Raw genomic sequence first — 21028 nt, forward strand, 5'->3', positions numbered from 1 at the left:
GTGCAGCTGTGTGCACACTGCTGCGGACAATGGACAGCCAAAAATCACTTGTTACCTTCTTTCATTACTGAATACAAAATAACTTGAATCAGCCCTGCTAAAGAAGGAAACTCGTGTTAGCAGTTTCTGATAGTCATTTTATTTCAATCTTGCACATGACATCTGCTGTAAAGTCAAGAGAGAACAAGGAAAGACAAAGTCACTTTAAAGATAAAGTGGAAACATTTCTGCTTGTTATCGGCTCATCTAGTTTTATGTGCTGGAAAACAAAAAATATTTGACTATCATATGATGTGGTACTTCAGTATTCCGTTCTTGGTAGCTGTGTTGTAAGTGAACATTAGGCTCTCAATTACATTCATTTTCCTTTTAAAACTGCTGTGTGGACATTTTTCCATCGCTTGACTTGAAAAGGTGTAAGGAAAAATGAGCCTCAATAGATTAAGATGTCTTTAAACCAATGTTTGTGTCACTTTTACAGGCAAGATATTAAAAACAAGTCAGCCATACATCATGAAAAGTTTCAAAGTGCAGCGCTCACTATGCAGCTTCTTTGGTCAGATCCTCATTTCAGACCAAATGCAGCCACTGCCCTTCGCAATGATCTCTGCTGACAAAACAGTGTTCATCTTAAATCTTTCCATGAGATGTAGTCTGAATCTTGTCTCAACCAAATCTTACAATTATTCACCCAGCAACATGCTTCATCCTTCCAGTGACCTGCTGATCTAAACTTTGCTGTAATACTTTCTAGCAAAGTGCCTTTCGTCTCTAGTTGCAAAATCCTGATGCTTTTAGCTTCTCAGCATTAGTGGTCACTTTGAAAGTTTGGCAGCTGCGATGTACCCCCTTCGAAATAGTTAAAAATGTCTTAACAACAGTCGCTACACTGTTCAGAATATGTCCTGACAGGTTTGCAGATCGGTCTGCTTCAGTGTTTTCAAGCTGGCACAGTCAAATGATGACACAATGTGCAGAGGGAAAGCTATTCAAAAAACACTTATAAAAAAAGACATGAAACCAGAAGTAGCCAACAAATTGCACGTCGTCCAGTCTCTCAGAAAACATCTGAAACAGAGCTGAGAGGCTACTTGACGACAGTGAGTGAAGGAGGGAGGGGAAGCTGTGTGTTCCTTGTGGAAGAGGGAAGTTTCAGGGCTCTCATGCCTGTAGATACTCCGGCTGCACTCGCGCAACTTTGCGGAACTCTTTGGTGTGAGTCCGTGGGCACTGCATCTCACACCAGCTGATGGGAACCATCTGGGCACCTGGTTCACCAAAGAAAATATGAAAAAGATGTGAGAAAATACAGACAAAACCAAAACCAGTCAACATATTGTCACATTATTAGCAACACAAATATAAATTTAAAAGCATCAAGAGTAATTCGAAACCACCAAGTATAAAACAAATTAGGTGCCTGGTACGTGGTCTATGTGTGTTACAGTACATGGAAGAAATTCTTAAAAACTACATTACTTTTTTATTTTTTATTTAAACAAGATTTGAGCCTTACAAAGTATGGATTGAGACTGATGTTTTCTTACTGTAAATACAGCTGAGTTACATCCATCAGATGTATTTAACATAAGAGGAGCATAAACCTGACTCACTACAAGGAGTAAAAATCTGGATGCAAATTGCAGCTCACGTCTCTCCCTTTGCACCCTCCAAAGGATGTGCGCCTCAGTTTTAAAACTTCTGATAGACAGCAGGTGCTCATCATGCAGTTCGCCAGGCGACACTCCGGTCAGTCATGGGGGGGGGGGGGTACATTTCAGTAATCATTTTTGAGTTTCACCATTTCCACTGCTCTCAGGTTGAAAACACTTAAAACTCTGTTTTTGTCTCTGTCACAGTTACATTAAGATGCTTGGAACACAGATTAATAGATCAAATATTAAAAGATTTGCACTTTTTGAAACTGAAATAGCAATTATGCTACAGCTAGACAAACAGCACTCACTATGAAAATGGCCAAGTGACAATAACTGTCTTGACAGTTACTCCCGCACCACCTTGTATTCCAACAGGATACTATTTGTGTGGGTAGGTTTGTGCTGGAATCCTCCCATGTTGAGGTTTGGAATATAAAAAAAAAAGAAAAAAAAAAAACAGATTGAATTGGGCATCAAGAGTTACCTGCTTCACTGTGTGCCACCACGACTCCCAGCTCATTCTCTGCTGTTGTCAACAGGTAGTTAGACTGAACGTCACCAAGAGAAATCTGGCATCAGATGTCAAGGATCAGCAGCACAAAGACAAACAACACATACTAAGACCAAAGATAATGAAGCAGCATGTTCTTTGAATTCACTAACAGTAAATATCCACAGGCAGCTGCAATGGATTTAAAAGTAACGTGAAAATGTGCATCTGTCCAGCATCAAACCACTTTTAATAAGGTCTTTGAGTGAAGGGCAGGTGAAGGATACCACTTTCGCCAAGACGATGTCACCAGGTCTGAAGCTTTTGTATGTCTCCACCTGGAACAATAAAGAGAAGGATTTACACCAAGTTTGTCATGTCAGTCTCAGAAATAAACAGGAGCTGCATACATAGCCGATGAGGAGATTACTCATTCCAACACACCTTGTCTTTCTCTGTTGCCCGCACATCTTCTTTTCTGTAGAATCAAAGTGAGCTCAGTTTTATGAAGGAATCAACTGAAGACCAAACACTATTGCTGCACTATAGAGTCAGTTCTGGGGTTACCTGATAGTCCCTCTGAAGCGGTCCTTCAGCGGCGTGGAGCCTACATAAAGGATGTGGACCTTGGCGAACCTGGGGTTGATGCTGGTCACCTGTCCAATCAAAGAAAGGCAAGGCTCATGACAAACCACCTCTTTAATAAACAAAGCTATATCTAAACTGTGCAAGATCACCTAAACAGATCAAACAATTACACAAAAAAAAGCATCTGATTCCTTTGCATACCTTACAGGTGACTATTGCTCCTACATCTGGCAGTAGTTGTGTTTCTGTTTCCCTCACCACTGAGATCACAGGTAACTACAAAAAGACAAAAATCATGCACATTAATGCACATACAGGTCACACAAAACCCGTTCAGTTTTTATAACTCCAGTTTAAAAACAGCCTGAAGAAAAGACCTGTCAAACAAAATGTGGTGCATATTTCATCACAGACGCTGAACAAACCTATTTTTGCTTCAGTCACATTGACAAAGGTTTGCGCAATACCTTTACTCAGGCACTCCCACATCACATGCCTGATTGCTTCTGCAGCTTTCACCACCTCTCTCCTACACACACCCACCACACCCCTCACCTCCTCGCCCTCGTTTTTCTTGAGCACGTAGCCTGCTAGTGAGGAGTATATGTAGCCGTGCCGCAGATATACTCCTGTGCCTGGAATACAGTCGTCTATGCTGCATAGTTTGTCACCTGAGTACAAAGAAGAGGAGGAAGACAGAGGTAGTGTCAGTGGAGGAAACACAAGAGAGGGCTGTTAGTGTGTTGGAGAAAAATTGTACTCTTACACACTACATGTCTGTGTTTTATAGGAGGAGGTGGACCATATCTGCTAACATCAGAATAAAATAATATACAGAATGCAATTTTGTGAGAAACATTAACCTCTGAAGTAAAAGAGTTTTGAGAGACACAAACCCAATGCCATTTTTAATGAGTGCGAATATTATTTAGGCCATAATCTGCTAACTGAATTGATAGCGAGACAAGTTATGTCAAAATCTTGGTGGATTACCATCTCAGCAAAACAATATCCTGACAATACACACTCCTATGCGCACACACGATATGATTTAGTTCATACAGCACCTTTTTCCAAACTAGCCCTTCATTTAAGCAGAACAACTATTTCTCTGCAATCATTTCTCTCGTCACTTTGAGCCCTTTAACGTTGGCATTAACATGACATGAAATGCTGATTATGCACGATTTTTGAAACTATGTTTCCATGTAGCTTTAACACATTAAGATGATAGCTATCGGAGCTCATACAGTTGTTAAGTAAGAAACATTTTTGTTGACATTTCCTGCTGCCACCTTCACAGTTAAACAGAGTATTTCCCATGGGTGAGTCAAAACAGGTGAGAGAAGGAATGCTGCTGTACTGCCCGAGGCGATGGGCAGGGCTGCAGAGGAAACCTGCCGTAGAAAGTAAAAGTCAGCAACTCACAGGTACAGTAATTACTCTCGTTTGCCGTAAAACAACGGCAGACAATTGCCCAGAACACACCTCCTCCGTTTGATATTCACCTGAATACAACTAGTGCGAAATTAAAAAGTTACGTTAACACTGCTAGAAGCCGAAGCCAAAGCCAAAGCCAAAGCCCACCCCACGCGTGGCAGCTGGAAATAATTAACAGAACTTTCCGCTGTCAGACCGCAGTTTAACTGTATTTCCCAGGAACGCGGCGATGTCTACAGAGAACAACATAAGTAGAAAATACCGAAACGCTCTGAAGTGTGGTGTAACCACATACTAGGCACTAGTAATGACAAAATGTAGGAGACTTACCTGGAACACACAGCTTCATGGGCGACATGTTTTCGAGAAGAGCAGTTTGTCAGCCGATTGGCTGTGACGTAAGGCTTGAGTCGATTCTGATTGGACGGTCTCACGCTGAGCGGAAAGAGAACGAGGACGGCTCGGTCCGCCATCTTTGTTGAGGCACACATGGGCTCATGCCATGCACATTCACAACGCTGCGACAAAGCAACATGGCATAAACATTCGCACACTATTTAACATGTGCAGTTTCTTACTTTTACTTAAACTACTTCTGCTACTTTTACTACGGGTATAAAGAATATTAGAAAAATAAGAAAACTTTAAGTAAGTACAAGTAATTCACATTTTACACATGAATACTTTCAAATCATGTCAAAATAAATGATCAACTATGGATAATAAGGACTCATTAAATGTATTCAGTGTGAATTTGATTAAGCATTTAAAAATATATATTTTTAAATGAACCATAATTGTGGCATGTGCAAAGCCAGTATTTAATAACACCCCTTTGCCACATGTTAAGCATGGGAGTGGAATTATTGCACAGATAGTGGGAAGAATGGATTCCACTAGATATTAGCCAGTTCTGAAGAAATGAAAATGACACAAGGCTGACTTCCACAAAAGAGACAATGATCCAAGGCATACCGGTACCTCCAAATCCACCATGAATAACTTCAAGAAACACAGGCTCTGACAGTTGCTTGTCTTAGATATCACTGAAAATCTATGGGTAGATCTTAAACATGCTGTGTGTGCAAGACAGTGTAAATGTATCTTGAAGTGTGTTCTGCAGGGAGAGTGGGTAAAGATTCCTAAATCAAGAAGAGGGGAGATTACTACGTACTGACTGAGTAGGGTGCCCAAATGTTTGCACATGCCACAATTGATGTCCATTTTATTAAGATCATGAAATAAAAAGTAACAGTGCATTAACATTTGGAGAAAAGCTGAGTTTTAATTGCCTGTTTGCTGCGGTCTCCGGGGTATGCTACTTCAAAAGTCATCAAAACATGTGATTTGCCCAGGGATGCTCAAACTTTTGCATGTAATGTCTAAAAGGCTTTGGCCCTTTCTAAGACCAGTGTGGGAAATACTGCAGAAGAATGTAGTTTCCTTTTAAAACTGAGACTGGACCTGATTTCTCCATAACCACATGATTCATAAGGACAGAGACAGAGACAGTTTTGTTGGAAAAAGATGCCAGACACTGATTTCATCACATAATGGCTCACAATATTTATTCTTTTTCTCACAATTCCACAGCAAACAGAATTCAGCAGTGCAGAGCATTTCAACTTGCCCCTTTGACAACAGCCAGTGTTACTTTATAGGTTATACTGTTCCCACTGAGCTTCACCTACACGGACTGTAAATAGAAATGAATACTAGGGATGACTCCGCAGGGTTAGTCTATGTTTGTTCCTATTCACTGGTCCCTAATTTGCAATTTTTGGTCAGTGCTTAAACCGTGTTACAGCTGATATCCTTAATCTAATAATGAAGTGTGTTTCAGTATGTCAGAAAGTAAAGACCAATCAAATCAAACACCAGATTGTGTGTTAGTGCGAAAGATGGGTATTATTACAATAAAGTGCACATTGTGTTTGCGCAAGTCTGTGATGAGACAAACAGTAAATGACCTTGTTTTAACTTGATAACTGAATAGCAAATGATTGATCTGTACTCTAGTACCCCGAGAGACGATGAGTCTATTTCTTGGCTTTGCCCTGAGCAGCCACAGCTTCCATGGCCTTCTTGACTGTCTCCTCGTCTCCCAGGAACTGCATGGGTCCGAGAGGCTTCAGGTTCTTGTCCAGCTCATAGACAATGGGGATGCCTGTGGGCAGGTTCAGCTCCATGATGGCCTCCTCTGACATCCCTGGGAAACAATGACAGACATGCAGAGCTTACAGCCCATTTGTGTGAACATGCTTTTCATGCATCTGTATGTTGAAGCAGAGGGACATCACCTCAGGTGGGCGACAGTTGATGCAAGCTGGGTATGATGGCAAAGATTTTTTTACTCAAGTGAAATAAGCCCTCAAAGCTCAATTATAATCACATATATGTCACAGAGAAGTTACTGTGAATATTTTCAAGTTATCTAATATAACTTCAGCAGTCATTCATTTGAGCATCGTTCTACAGTCACACCCCGTCCACACATTCTTATCATTTCCCTTTTCCCTCCAGCTATAAAAATTCAGTCACATTACACTTTTGCCCATTGAATATTCATTTTGTCTCCTGTTGAGTTCATTTGAAACAACTGATAACCTGGCCAGAGTTCACCTTTGTTCCTTTGCAAATAAGCCGATGGAAGGAGTGAGTTTGTAAATGGAAAAGTCATTATTCTAGTGCCATGTCACCATTTGCAGTCTATGATTGCTCCGCTAATTATTTATTTTTAATCCAAACTGAGAACATGACATTACATCCTGTTTCAGGAAATTATACCGGAGAGAGGGTTAATGTGAATGTGTCATTTTCAACACTTGAACCTGATAATGAACTTTGAAAAAATGCATAAAATAAATTCAGCAACTGTAATCAATTCATGTGATTTTGTGATTTAATTAAAAGGAAGCTCCTTGAATCACAGTTGAGTAATACTAAGATTATCAATAAATGATCATAGGGGAAGAATATTTCTGCCACTGGGCATCGTCTCATACGTCTCCACTCTGTCTCTTACCCTCGAGATGCTTGACGATGCCCCGGAGACTGTTGCCATGGGCAGCAATCAGCACCCTCTTTCCCTCTTTGATCTGTGGAACGATCTCTTCGTTCCAGAAAGGCAGTGCCCTGGCGATGGTGTCTTTGAGACTCTCACAGGAGGGAAGCTGGTCCTCCGTCAGGTCAGAATAACGCCGGTCCTACAACAGAAGACAGGGTTAATGTTGTCACATGTGTTGTGACCACATGGGCTTGCACTGATGTAATACAAGTGTCTACATTTGTAAGCAAGAAAGAGACAGTGTTGTGCTGTTTTTTTACCTTGCTTATGGTCTGATAGAAGTCATGCTCCTCATCCATGGCTGGGGGAGGAATGTCAAAAGAGCGCCTCCAGATCTTGACCTGGGCTTCTCCATGTTTGGCTGCTGTTTCAGCCTTGTTAAGCCCAGTCAGACCACCGTAGTGACGCTCATTCAGGCGCCAGGTCCGGTGGACGGGCACCCACATCTGGTCGATGCCATCCAGAACAAACCACAGGGTCCTGATGGCCCTCTTCAGGACAGAGGTGTAGCAAATATCAAATTCATAGCCAGCATCTGTGGTGAATCAGAGAGAGGACATGAAAAAGATGGTAAATGCAAATGTGTATTGGCACCTCAGACAAAGGGAGGGGTTTCACTAAAATGTAACTACAGAGGTGCGTACAAATCCCGTGTATTTTTTAGAGGAAAAATGATTATTCTACCGGCATTTCACTTAACCCAGTGGCAACCCTCTTTCTTTATTCTCTAATAATAACATTTATACGCCTGCTTTTGCTTCGTCAGTGGCAGTGCAGATGACAGGACACAGGCAGGCTGTGGACACTGCAGATTCTGCCTGCAGAGGATTGCTGGGTCAGAGAAAACCTACAGGAATGTGTGCGTGTGTGTGTGCTGCACAGAGAGAAATAAGCCAAATGAAGTGAGGGACTGAGAGGAGGTTTATAAAACTGTCATCAGCAGTCTGGCCTTATTCTTTCTTACATCTGACTAACATGTCTTCATCATTTTTTTAAACGTTAAAGCACTGGAATTTTGTATCTCTGCTATTAATACTTCTTTTTGTTATTTATTTTCTCACTTGCAAATGAGATCTCATTCTCAATAATAAATTAAGTATATAAATGCACTTTTATTTTAATATTATAAAGAGAATGTCTAGACCTGCTCTATTTGAAAAGTGCCTTGAGAAAACCTCTGTTGTGAATTGGCGCTATAGAAATAAGAATGGACATTTATTTCAAGCAATACAGTAGTACTTTAGACAGATTTAAATTAGTATACCTTAATAAAATGCTCACTGATGTTTATGTGAAAATGCCCCACTTTCCATTAAACTAACTGGCATCATGACTCATCTCTGTTATTGAGCTTTATTCACAAATTCACTACACAATACAGTTTATATCATTAATCCAAGAACAATTTAGGATTATTCCCCTCACTGGGAAATAATGAAAACCTAAACATAACACTGATGATTACACTCAGACTGTGTGGGGTCGTGTGTGGGAGGAAAAGGGTCCAGCAGGGAGACTGTGATGACACATGTCTGATCGAGCCTTTTGTTGCATGTCCTACAAACGCATGAATACATTAATTCTTCGATTTCAAAGACGAACAGCAGCCGTCTAGCCGAATAAACACGATGACTGAGTCACTCCCATGCCTGCTGCTGGCCTGTCTTGTGTCGCAGTGTGCCTACTACCTGTTTCCCCATCCGGCAGAGTTGCATAAGATCTGGCTTGCAGCGGCTTAATCCAAAGACCAAGAGAAAGCCCGATTAGGCCCCGTGACATCATCATCATCATCTGTTACCATACCTTTCAGGGCCTGTCCTCCTCTCTTTGCCTCCTGCTCTCCGGTCTCACTCAGGTCCGCGTCGAACCAGCCGCAGAAGCGGTTCTCCTGGTTCCAGCAGCTCTCTCCATGTCGGATCAGGACCAGCCTGTAAGCAGCCATCCTCACACCGATGCCCTCTGCCGTGTATTTCCGGAAACTTTGGGGTACGTGACTCTTTCTCAAACGCGGCAGCAACGTCCGCAGATTTGTCCTGGCTTCGCCGAAACCCAAAAGAGGGCTACAAAACAGCGAGCGCAGTATTTTTGGTGGTCTGGAGAGAAAGCGGTTCTGAAGCAGCAGTGACTCTGTGGAGTTGGCTGGTCTGGCTGAACTTGACAGATCTCACGACCCGAGCTCTCTTCCTCTCTTCCTGCTGGTTTCCACCAATGAGAAGGCGAGCCGTGCGCGCCGGGAGGAGGAGGGAGGCAGGAGGATGCGCACAGCGGCACGTCTACACACCCAGCCGTGCATCCTGCAGGCCAGACTGGCGGTAATGCATCATATGGAAAAACCAGAGAAATGTCTTCTGACACAGAAAACTATCATGAATGATCACCATAGTAGGTGGAAAAATAGCTTTATCCACATCTTCAAGTAATAATCAGACACAAGAGAAGACCACAGACTGTTCACACAACAGAACATTTGCATTATTTACTTTCTTTGACACATTATTACACATATAATGTCTGGTAGAAATGTGTAGTAGAAAAGCTGAAACTTGGACTTGACATATATAATTATAACAAAACTATTAAGTGATTATTGATTGTGATTATTCAAATCTGGTAGTTAGGGTCAGAGACCTGAAAGACCTGACTTAGCTTTAAATTTGCATTTTTCTCTTGAGAACTTATTAGGACCTCATGGACTTGAGTCATGACTTGGACTTCCCCAGTTATGACAGATACTGACTGTATTACTCAATGGATTTTCAAAATAGAGAACGGTTACCTTGAGGCATAGCAGTCTTGTTGTTAGAACGTCCTTCTACAGTCCATCATTCAAACCAGACTCTGCGCAGTTGAAATGTTGCTAGAGCATGATGCTAAATTCAGATAGCTTCATATGTTATCGCCCCTGACCTTTGACCTTCCATTGAAGAGGGGAAGTAGTCAAAGTCTGCCATTCAGCATTTTCAGAGCAAAACATGTGTAAGGAGTCGGGAGCATATGGCCCCAGAACATACCTGTTATCTAGGGTCTCACGTCATCCACTATTGTTACTGAACAAAACAGATTGATACAATTTGTGGTTATGGACAAATTGTGAAATTCAATGTGAAGTTGTCAAAAAAATTTAGTGTCATTTGTTCACTGGCAGGTTGCTCTGACATCACAGACTGAAGTTTTAAGATGTTTGTTTTTATTCCATTAACACTTATTTAAACCTTACTCTTTACTATTTCTTTTAAATGAAAAAACACACAGTTAATGTGCGTCACTTTCATATTATTGGTCTCCTAAATCCTAATGTTGTGAAGGGGTATTGTAGTCCATATTTTTCTTATAAATAACCAAATATATTTTCTCCTACTACAGGTTTCATGCTTATCACCATGGCAACATAGTTTTCGCAAAGTCTGAAATACTGTATACAACAACTGCTACAATACAAATACACTGAAGATGGTAGCCCTACCAACTCATCAGTGGTATAATTAATATAATCAGAAAGCAACATGGAAAAGAAAGTCAAGAGAAAGTAATAGTGAGTAGAGAAAGTAATTCCCAGTGGCAACTAACAAAATAAGATACATTAATACTGCTACTTACAGAACTTATGATTATGAGTATCATCAGATCTGATCACAAAATGTTTATGACAAGTAGGTGCAAGTGTGAGATCAGACTGCTGATGATACAGATGAGACATCCACATATATGTGGAGGCAACTTGTGACTTTATCTAACATATCACTCTAATTCACCTGAAAATTACAGTTGTTTATTTTTGTTCAGTTATTTGCTGTCTGCATTATTTTTTGCCTCTGTACATGTGTATCTTCTAAATCTATGTGAAAATGCTTTTTTGCTTTTTCATTTGTTTGTCTTGGACAAGCTAATGGGATGTCTCAGGGCGGTTCAGTATACACGAGATGAGGCCATAACATTTGTACAATCCATTTGAAACAGCCTACATAAGGGCAGGTAAGTACAACAGAAAAACTATTATCTCTTTCTTTGCATCCTTTGTTTCCTTGTACTAGTCATATTCCTTTCTCCACTCCCTTGGTTTTTCAGTTTAACTCATCATCCTCACGTTTTGTGTTTGTATTCATTATACTATCAGAGTGATCATAATTTGTTGAAGTGTAAACTCTTAACCTGCAGCCTTGTCTGAGGAGCTAAAAGCAGGGCTCGTCCGGGATTTGAACCCGGGACCTCTCGCACCCTAAGCGAGAATCATACCCCTAGACCAACGAGCCTATGCATGGCAGGGTGAACATCTGTATTTCTTTGTCCCAAAGACCTGCAATTGAACTCTTCAAACTGGTGATGTGGCAAGTTAGGGCTCCATATTTCATCCCACTGAACAGCACCCTCTGGTGGTCTTACTATATTTATGTGATATACTGTAGTTGTTTGCAGTTTGCAGCCAGAAATATGCTTTCAAAACTAAAACGATATGAGATAGGTGCTGTGACTTCTCTGTGATGCTTGATTTTATATGATTTTTTTTATTGATTTTCCATGGGGAATGAGAAAAAACATTCCCCCAACACACAACCATGAGGCATTGAAGAAAACTTCCAGTGCCTACAATTACAATGGATAATGCTGAAGTGACTGGTGTAGGCCACGTCTGTGTGCATCATAAACATTTTCCACATTTTTTTTTTTTTGCTAGTCATACTGATGACTCCTTATCCTGCATCTTTCATCCAAGCTTCATCAAACCTGGTACATCATGTCTGAATGACCACAAAAACTACCTAAGTTTGATTCGAGAGATCATTTTTTCATGACAGGCTAACAAACTTTTGTGGATGAAGTTAAATCAATTAAACCGGCTAACTCTTGAACCAATTGCAACCAAATTAGGCTCTTGTGTACAAGCTTGAACCACAAATAAAACTTTCATTCAGTTTCATGCAGGTTCGCCACTATGGGGCGCTATAGTAAAAAGAAAAATACTAAACCAAAATTGCTTAATAAAAATCACTGGTTCTGGTTTCACTTCTAAAATGTCAAGCTTGAGTAGACCATGTCAGAGACCTTGCAGGCTTGGTACAAATGGGTTATGGCAGCACTATTTTTCAGTAAGAGTAACTGCAACAAAAAAAAGGAAAAAGAAATAGTAATCACAAAAAAAAAAGAAAAATTGAAAAAAGACACCTTTAATGGTTAATTTAACCACTGTGGATTTTATGACACTCAACTTTTGTAGACTGTGTGAGAGATGTGTTCATTAACCTATGACCAAAATTGCCACTATGTACATTCATATTGGTGAGTTTTGGAAGGTGAGAAGTCTGATGTTAGACTCTCAAAGTGGTGTCAAAAATGAGGCCTCAGACTGGTTTGTTGTTCAAGATTCTTGCTTAGGACTTAGGGTGAGTGAGGTCCTGGGTTCAAATCCGGGATGAGCCCAGTTTATTTTTTTCCTCTAGGGATCATTATAGTCAAAACATAGTGTTACAGTGAACAGTTCCATCAGAAGTCTTTGGACAACAATGCCAAAGCCAATACTACCAAATGCTATCAAAGCAGGGGTGTCCCTCTCTAACTTCAAGAAACTCTTGAAGACTCATCTCCTCCAGGAGAATCTCCCCTTCTAACACCTCTAACATGTCCAACCAGCACTTGCTATGCACCTTCAGTGCATTTCTTTACCTGATCTCATTGCACTTACTGAATAGATGTAGAACGTAATACTTACAACAAGGTCTCCTACTGCATTGAACTTTTAGTGTTTTCCCTTATACTTTGGATAAAAGTGACTTCCAAATGAGTAAATGTAAATGCAATATGTAAATGTAAAGTGCCCAATAAGTATAGTAGGGATTATCAAAATTCACTATGCGCACTTGAATAATCATGTCATGCCGTCCCTCAGTCACATACAATTGAGTCATTCGCCTCAGAAGATGTTTTTTTAAATTTGTGTCAACATCCCTTGATGTTGACACAACTTGTCTGAGAGCAGAGACTCATATTGGGCACTACTTCTGAGAAGTGCCGTAATATCATTGGTCACCACATTTATCCTCTGCTGTGTGCATCTATAATAGGTGGCCAAAATTAGTTATAGTAGGCCAGTGGAAGGGTGTGAGAGGAACTGTGTTGAAAACCCATGTACTTTTTAATCCTTGGTGGATACATGAGATAATGTCACCAGGAGCACTTTTTTGGTGACTCATTCATGCTGTGGGCAGGGTAAAGTTTACTCCAGTAAGCAGTACAAATGAAATAAAAGAGGCTAATGATACAATAAAATAATCTAATATAATAATACAATCTAATCAAATCTATATAATATAATATAATATAATATAGCTTTTTAGATCCTCCTCCACTAACTAAATTTAATTCCACATCATGTTCAATTTCTCACGTTTATAGTAAACCAAATGTCATGCAAATCAGCTCAGAATTAAGCGAATGGCAGATGATCTCATAGTGAAGTCTTGTATTTGTTTACCGGCGAGTCTTGACCGCTCCAATATGGCGGACGGGCAGATGCTTTGCTGCGACCCAGTGGCCAATGAGGTATCAATGTTTAACTACGCTCTCACGTGTCTTCCGTGGGCGGAATATTTGCAACCAATCAGCACTGGATATTAAGTTGTTGGCAGCACCATTTGAACGCTGATTGGTTAAAAATCAAAACACTCCCGTCTCCTCCCGGAAGCTGACAGTCATCTGATTTTTTTCCCTGTGTTTCCTTGTTAGCCAGCGTCAGTACTAGTCAACAAAACAACCGTCCTACTTTCTTTTCTTCTTCTGTTTAGTCCTCTCTTCTCTTTCTTCTCTTTCTTCGGGAGTTTAAAAAAACTCTTTGCCCACCCCCAAAGACATGGACGAGACGAGTCCGCTTGTCTCTCCGCTACGGGACTCTGGTGATTTCAGCTACTGTCCCACAGAGCCCACCAGCCCGCGGGGCGCGTTTGGAGGCACACCGGGCTCCGTGGTGCGCATCCCGGCCGGGAGTCCTGGGCGCAGCCGGGAGAGGCAGCCGCTGCTGGACCGGGACCGCGGGAGCTCGCCGCGGGAGCCGCACAGGAACGAGTTCCCGGAGGATCCCGAGTTCAGAGAGATCATCCGAAAGGCCGAGCGAGCCATAGAAGAGGGGATCTACCCGGAGAGGATCTACCAGGGATCCAGTGGGAGCTATTTTGTCAAAGACTCACAGGGGGTAAGAAGAGCAGCTGCTAATTCACATCTACCGATTACCTACAGTTTCTACCATGCTACCGGCCCCTTTTGTTGGATGTTGACTGATCCGTGAAATCTGAAGTGTTGTGTGTGATGCACTGACTGGAGACTGAATGAATGCAAGAGTGCTTTGATGAAAGTGTTTGTCGCTTCTAGGAAAGGCCTCTTCCAACTAGCCTGTGATGACTTGGCAAATAGACTATAAGGCATGCAAACAAAACACGAGCCAAGTGCAAACTAATAAACATCCAATGTTTTTGGAATAGAAGGCACATTTATTGTCCACCAAGGTGTAAAATTGTCTTCGGCCTTTGTGCTGTTCATAAAAACATACATGCACAGCACATAACAACAGCAGTCTCAGTATGAATACACCAAGTAATGGCAGACCATACACAAAGTTTAAATAAAAACAGTTCAATTCAAAATATAACTAAGCCTCTAAGAATTGAGCAAACCAATTGCTGGTGGGACAAATGTATTCTTATAAACATTCTTTGTTGCCAAAGTCATCCTGTAGCACCTGTCACCGTTTAGGCGATGTAGGCTTTTCTGGTGATGAACAGACCCTCCCTCCTCACCCTGTGTTCCCAAAAGAGTTCCTTAACTGTTTTTGTGGCTTTCTTATTAGTTTACTGGCCATGTTGAAGACTCGTGTCAGCTTGTTCCTGTATTTATTGTATGACAGAATGCTTCCAATCAGAGATATGTAGACAACTTGTCAAATTTGCTGGATTACACCAAAGCTCTTAAGAATAATATGAAAACATAATCAGTATTTACGTTCACATTTCAGTATTTTTTTAACTTCTTGATCCAGCTGCTTAGCTCCCCCATTAGTATGACTACAGCTCTGCTGGCAAGTGGTGGTCATTTCAGGTCTTTCTGCTGAGGCAGTAGTCTGTTAGTGAACCCCCACCTCTGACCAGCTGTCATGCTGATGTCAACAACAACACACAGTCCCAGACAACATACTCTGCCACCCGTTAATTCAAGTATTTTCCCTGTTTTTTTGTTTTGTTTTGGGTTTTTTTGTTTTTTTTTTGTTCTTTCTCTGTATTGTATTTCTGGGCAAAGAACAAAGTCTTAAACATCTAATCAAACAGAAGATGCTGAGCACACATTTCTGATTTGTTGCAATACTTGTAATCACTTTATTTTTTGCAGGTGCTTTCAAACATTTTCAAATTGCTACACAATCAAGAAAATCATTGAATCACCATGTGGATCATTATAGAGGATTTCTTTTCATTTGTCTAATTATGCCAGATTAATGACAGTAAACTTTGATCAGCACTGCTGGAGTCGACCAGTAAAAGTCTTGAGCAACTCACGGACACTCTCCTCCCACCACCTCCCTGTGTGTGTTGTGTTCAATCCCCGTTTAAAAAAAAAGAGAAAAAAAAAAGAGAAGTGTGCTTATGGACTCTGTGGCTGGATCCTCACTCATTTCACTTGTGTTCTCAATCTGTTAGAGACAAGATAATCCAGGTCTTTTATGTGCCACTTTCTCCACTCATTAAAAGCTTACAAAACAGAAATGAGTATTCTAGGCTCATTGTGTGAGGTTTTTATCCAGTGACCTGCCCCCCTTGCCTCCACCACCTCTCCAGTTTCTTTAGTTAGTCACCAGTGTGCTTAGTAGTCATGTGCTAGCTCTCTGTGCGAGGATATAATTCTCTTCTATGACCAAGTTTCATGTTGTAATCGCCGTATGTGTCTCATACTTGCATAATGCAACATGTGATGTCTGCATACAACTCCAAAGTGACACTGCTCCCAAATCTGTCGATTGCTTATCAAACACTTATCACCTTTAGGCCCTAAAGAAAGTCAGGTGTTTCATTTTCTGCATAGCACAGTGGCTGTGGACAGCCTCCGCTCATGTCAGTTACAGTGGAGTTCAATAGTAACAAGTTTTCACAGGTTAAAGTTTAAAAGATGAAATATTGTCCTTTAATGTAAATATTTAATCGTCTCATACACAAAGAAACATGGCTTCTTTAATTTCCATTCCTAAATGTTCCAAGTCTGAACCTCTTTATTTGCATTTCATTCTCATTTTCCTCACATATTCTCTGTCCGCAGAAGATTATCGGCGTGTTCAAACCCAAAAATGAAGAGCCTTATGGCCAGCTGAACCCCAAGTGGACTAAGTGGCTCCAGAAACTTTGTTGCCCCTGCTGTTTTGGCCGCGACTGTTTGGTCCTGAACCAGGGTTACCTCTCAGAGGCCGGGGCCAGCCTGGTCGATCAGAAACTGGAGCTCAACATAGTTCCTAGGACCAAGGTATAGACATGCACAGTAGTTCCACAACATTACAAGAGCACATTTTCCCTCTCCTAATGCATCTTCTGCCCTTTAGGTGGTGTACCTGGCTAGTGAAACATTTAACTACAGTGCCATAGACAGGGTTAAGTCTCGAGGCAAAAGGCTAGCCCTGGAGAAGGTGCCTAAAGTGGGGCAGCGCTTCCACAGGATTGGACTGCCACCAAAGGTAATCTAACAAACTGTTATTACATAAGTGATTTCATTCAGTGATGCATTACAGTGACTGGAAGAGGAAGAGTTCACCCTTAAAAGTCTTGAAATTAAAACTGTTGGATGTTATTAGTTATGTGTCTTGTCTGTTTTGACTTCACTTAGTCATTTCCTTATTTTTCCCTGAATGACTTTCAAGAATGCCTGAGAAAAGGTATAAACTTGTTGCCTATAAATGGCATTAATTGTAATATTGGTGGTAATTGATTAATTTCTAGTATCAAATGCCATTCTGGTTCACTGGAGATACACAGATGTGCTGTCACAATATCTATGTTTGGTCTGTGATTTACATGAATACCAAAAATACACCAAGGTTCAAAGTCTATTCCTGATGTTGGAAACAACAGTTGAGAAAACAGTCTCGCCACAGGGTCAATTCAGTAGCTGTTCTGGGCCTGTCAATCAAAAAAGTATACCGCAAAGTTTGAAAAAATAATTTTGTGAGTTTTATGAGTTGTCTTTCTTTTTAACTCACTTCAGCAGATTGTTGAAATTGGCATCACGGTGTAAAAAAAAAAAAAAGAAACTGAAAATCCAGGGCATAGATGTACTGTGTGTAACAGAAACACCCCGTTCTGCCTCACTTCCACCAGGTTGGTTCCTTCCAGCTCTTTGTTGATGGATACAAGGATGCAGATTTCTGGCTGCGGAGGTTCGAAGCTGAGCCTTTGCCTGAAAACACTAATCGTCAGCTCCAGCTGCAGTTTGAGCGGCTCGTAGTCCTTGACTACATCATCAGGAACACAGGCATGTGGTCACAGTCCTCAGCAAAGATAACTCTTTATTAGAATTTATAGGTCTTGTCAGATCAGTGGTTGAAAGTAATTTAGTATATTTACTCAAGTACAGTACTTAAGGGTGATTCTGGGGTACTTTACTTTACTTGAGTGTTTCCATTTTCAGATGCTTAACACTTAACACATTTATCTGACAGTTCAGATCAAGATTTTACATAGAAAACATATTACTATTTTAAAAAATATGATACATTGTTTTTGAACTACCCAAAAATAAAAAGTAGGGATACATTGGAGAAATAATACAACATTAAAAGCACTAAAAAATCATGTCACCAGCTTACCATGACTGAATGGAGGTAACTTAGAGTAAAAATAAGACAAAGAAACAATATTTCACATCTGGCTAATACCCGGCTGCAATATTTATATGCTACTTACATGATTATAATTATTAATAATCCTATAATAAGTATCATGTGACAGGGACTCATCTAAGGAGTAATTTTACTTTTACTTTTTTTTAAAATACTTTTATTTTGCTGACAATACATACTTTTTACATGCTTTTATATTGTAGTATTGCTACTTTTACTTAAGGTAAAAGATAATACTCAATACTTTATCCACCACTGAATAAGATGTTGTTCCGTGAAAGTCTTGAATGCATCCTGCTGAAAGAAAGTGATATTGCAGGCTCAATTTGAATCCTTTATTTGGTGTTGCAGACAGGGGAAATGACAACTGGCTGCTCAAGTACGACTGTCCAATGGACCCAGTTGGGAACAGGGTGAGGATACACACATCTGCACACTGTAAAAAATCTGTAACTGTAAACATGTCATTTTGAAATTGTGATGCTATGGCTGAAAACATGTTTATGTTCTTCCTACTGTATGTCTTTTTTTAAATGAAGGATTAAAATTGAATTCCACCTGTACCCTCACGCCCTCTCTGCAGGACACAGACTGGGTGGTAGTAAAGGATCCCATCATTAAGCTGGCAGCTATAGACAATGGCCTCGCCTTCCCCCTCAAACACCCCGACTCCTGGAGAGCCTGTAAGCACCTACACTGACATTGTTTTAACCAATCACTTCTCGCCCTCAGCAGAATGTAATCCATGCTTTTGAAGAAATTGCTTCTCTCTTTTCAACAGTGTGTTCAGTGAAAGTTGCTTTATCTGTGTTACATTTATCCTGTATCTTTTATATCTATCTCTATTTATCTATTACTTATATTTATATATCTGAATATCAATGTTCTTTTTGCCCCATTTTCATGTGCACTTTAATTTTCTTTAAAGGTATTTTTTCCATAAAAAATCTAAAAAAAAGATCATCTATGCCATCACTGTATTATTAACTTTCTTCTTTACACAAAGTGTATATAATTGTTAAATCACAGTTTATTTGTCCAATCGTCAGACCCCTTCTACTGGGCGTGGCTTTCCCAGGCAAAAGTCCCTTTCTCCCAGGAAATCAGAGAGCTGGTTCTGCCCAAACTCTCTGACCCAAATTTCATCAAGGACCTGGAAGAGGACCTCTATGAACTATTCAAGGTGAGGAGGGACTTGGATTAAGTATTCAGCAGTATCTACGTGGAGAATGGTGAGGATTGATGTGGGCGAGAGGAGTTTGAGAATCTGGCTGAGAAATGGAAGCAGGCATTGAAATAAGGGGAAATGAAAGATGGAGAGGAGGATGACTCAGTTCTGTGGCTGTAAATGTTATGTATAAACATGCATGTCTTATCTATTGTTTCTGGCAGAAAGACCCCGGTTTTGACAGAGGACAGTTTCACAGACAAGTAGCCGTAATGAGGGGGCAGGTGAGTTTTCTCCTCTCTTTTCTAAAAACATCTGTCTAGAAAAAAAACTGAAGCAAAATAGGCGAAGTCATACTCCTGAAAAAAAAAAGCCGTTTGACATAAAACTAACGGTTCCTTCTTGGATGACTGTTTGTTTTAAAGCATTAAGTCACCACAAGTGTTTTTACTTTTACATACTTTTTCTGTCTCCTTCTTCTTACTAAGATCTTGAACCTGTGCCAAGCCCTAAAGGATGGTAAAACGCCCCTCCAGTTGGTCCAGATGCCCCCAGTGATTGTCGAGACAGCCAGAGCGCCTCAGAGAGCCAACAGTGAGTCCTACACACAGAGTTTTCAGAGCAGAAGACCGTTCTTCACCTGGTGGTAGGAACGGAGCAGCCAAGAGTTGAAGGAGGAACAGCGGGAAGCCGGAGTGGGGAAAGGAGTGAGCTGTGCGGTTGGAAGAGAGGGCAGAATCCGAGAGTGCAGGATTTCGCCCTGAAAATGGATATTATCATCACCCCATTCCCCCTCTCCTTATGGATATTTTGGTTACAGAGAGTGGGTGAATGGGTGGAGAGATGAGGCCAAAAGAGGAAGAATTTCACAACGTATCTTCCCTGTTTGCCTCTGTGCCTTGTTTGGATGTCACTGAAGAATTAACGCCTAAATGGTGACGGTTCTGTACCTTCCTGCGAGAGGAGAGATTTCTGTTGGACTCCTGGGTGCACATAATGTTTGCTCACACACATGCACACCAGTCCAAAACCTCTCATACTTTTGTTTTTGGATGGGAGGTGTTGCATTCCATGTATTTTTTTTTTTTCTTCATACCAGTCTGCCTTTTTAATATTCACCTGCGTATTTCCTCGCATGCAGTTAAAAGCACGGGGTGAAAGCATCAAAGCCACTAGTGAAGATCAGTGTTGTCATTTTTAACAAACAAGAGAAGTGTTCATTGTGATAAAGTCTTAAAGATTCAGGAACTGGGAAACTCATGGGTGTCTTTACACAGTGAACACAAGCCACGTGAACTGGTTTCACAGTTACTCGTTGCTCCTAACTGTTTAGATTAGGATCTGCAAGTCATCTGGGGTGATGTTGAGGCACTTTTGGGGTTAAAAAAACAAACTGTTAAACTGAGATTAGTATGACTGGCTCACCTAATTTGTCTCCTCACACTGATGAGTTAAATCATTGGTGAAGAAGACAAAATTATCTTGTCCCCAAGCATTGTCCCCAAGCAGGCAGGGGGGGGGGGGGGTTGGTGATTCCCAGTGCACAAGCTCCTGTTTGTCTCGGCCATGTTGATTTCTGTTAACTTTATGGCTCGTGGGGTGGACCTAAGTAAACATCGAAGTAACTTCCTGCTGTACTGAACTGACATGAAATGTATTGTGACAATGCACTGTATAATTTGTATGTAATATTTAATGATAGATTATAATTAAAACATATTCCATTAATACAGATGACTTGTGTTTGTGAATGAGAAAA

The 21028-nt window shown here is 40.8% G+C and overlaps 3 protein-coding genes and 1 non-coding gene across 4 annotated transcripts; 1 reads left to right on the forward strand and 3 right to left on the reverse strand.

Annotated features, from left to right (window-relative positions):
• Window positions 1-116: 116 nt before the first annotated feature.
• On the reverse strand, window positions 117-4549 carry exosc1 (exosome component 1). Its single transcript, XM_022755587.1, has 8 exons — window positions 4507-4549; window positions 3292-3407; window positions 2938-3012; window positions 2716-2804; window positions 2593-2626; window positions 2436-2486; window positions 2143-2227; window positions 117-1268 (listed from the first exon to the last, which is right to left on the reverse strand). Exons 1-8 carry the CDS (start codon window positions 4532-4534, stop codon window positions 1162-1164), a joined length of 585 nt encoding a protein of 194 aa, XP_022611308.1. The 5' UTR covers window positions 4535-4549; the 3' UTR covers window positions 117-1161.
• A 1168-nt stretch (window positions 4550-5717) lies between these two features.
• Window positions 5718-9444, reverse strand: LOC111229370 (phosphoglycerate mutase 1). Its single transcript, XM_022755678.1, has 4 exons — window positions 9047-9444; window positions 7504-7778; window positions 7202-7382; window positions 5718-6385 (listed from the first exon to the last, which is right to left on the reverse strand). The coding sequence occupies exons 1-4, from the start codon at window positions 9183-9185 to the stop codon at window positions 6216-6218; spliced, it is 765 nt and encodes a 254-aa protein (XP_022611399.1). The 5' UTR covers window positions 9186-9444; the 3' UTR covers window positions 5718-6215.
• Window positions 9445-11421: 1977 nt separating this feature from the next.
• On the reverse strand, window positions 11422-11493 carry trnap-agg. Its single transcript has one exon. It is a non-coding gene; the product is annotated as a tRNA-Pro (tRNA).
• A 2450-nt stretch (window positions 11494-13943) lies between these two features.
• On the forward strand, window positions 13944-20757 carry pi4k2a (phosphatidylinositol 4-kinase type 2 alpha). The gene is made up of 9 exons (XM_022755509.1): window positions 13944-14423; window positions 16532-16732; window positions 16809-16940; window positions 17581-17734; window positions 18453-18514; window positions 18685-18784; window positions 19151-19284; window positions 19494-19553; window positions 19758-20757. Exons 1-9 carry the CDS (start codon window positions 14085-14087, stop codon window positions 19917-19919), a joined length of 1344 nt encoding a protein of 447 aa, XP_022611230.1. The 5' UTR covers window positions 13944-14084; the 3' UTR covers window positions 19920-20757.
• The last annotated feature ends 271 nt before the right edge of the window (window positions 20758-21028 follow it).

Source organism: Seriola dumerili, unplaced genomic scaffold, assembly GCF_002260705.1.
Source record: "Seriola dumerili isolate Sdu_G_001 unplaced genomic scaffold, Sdu_1.0 BDQW01000230.1, whole genome shotgun sequence".
NCBI lineage: Eukaryota > Metazoa > Chordata > Actinopteri > Carangiformes > Carangidae > Seriola > Seriola dumerili.

Coding starts and splice junctions, on each gene's coding strand:
- LOC111229370 (XM_022755678.1), bottom strand. CDS start 9,185: ATGGCTGCTTACAGGCTGGTCCTGATCCGACATGGAGAGAGCTGCTGG. Junction 7,779..9,046: donor AGGAGGACAGGCCCTGAAAG/GTATGGTAACAG, acceptor GATTCACCACAG/ATGCTGGCTATGAATTTGAT. Junction 6,386..7,201: donor CATCGTCAAGCATCTCGAGG/GTAAGAGACAGA, acceptor ATTGTTTCCCAG/GGATGTCAGAGGAGGCCATC.
- pi4k2a (XM_022755509.1), top strand. CDS start 14,085: ATGGACGAGACGAGTCCGCTTGTCTCTCCGCTACGGGACTCTGGTGAT. Junction 18,785..19,150: donor CCCCGACTCCTGGAGAGCCT/GTAAGCACCTAC, acceptor TCCAATCGTCAG/ACCCCTTCTACTGGGCGTGG. Junction 19,554..19,757: donor TAGCCGTAATGAGGGGGCAG/GTGAGTTTTCTC, acceptor CTTCTTACTAAG/ATCTTGAACCTGTGCCAAGC.
- exosc1 (XM_022755587.1), bottom strand. CDS start 4,534: ATGTCGCCCATGAAGCTGTGTGTTCCAG. Junction 2,487..2,592: donor GGGCAACAGAGAAAGACAAG/GTGTGTTGGAAT, acceptor TTATTGTTCCAG/GTGGAGACATACAAAAGCTT. Junction 1,269..2,142: donor GGTGGCACACAGTGAAGCAG/GTAACTCTTGAT, acceptor TTGGTGAACCAG/GTGCCCAGATGGTTCCCATC.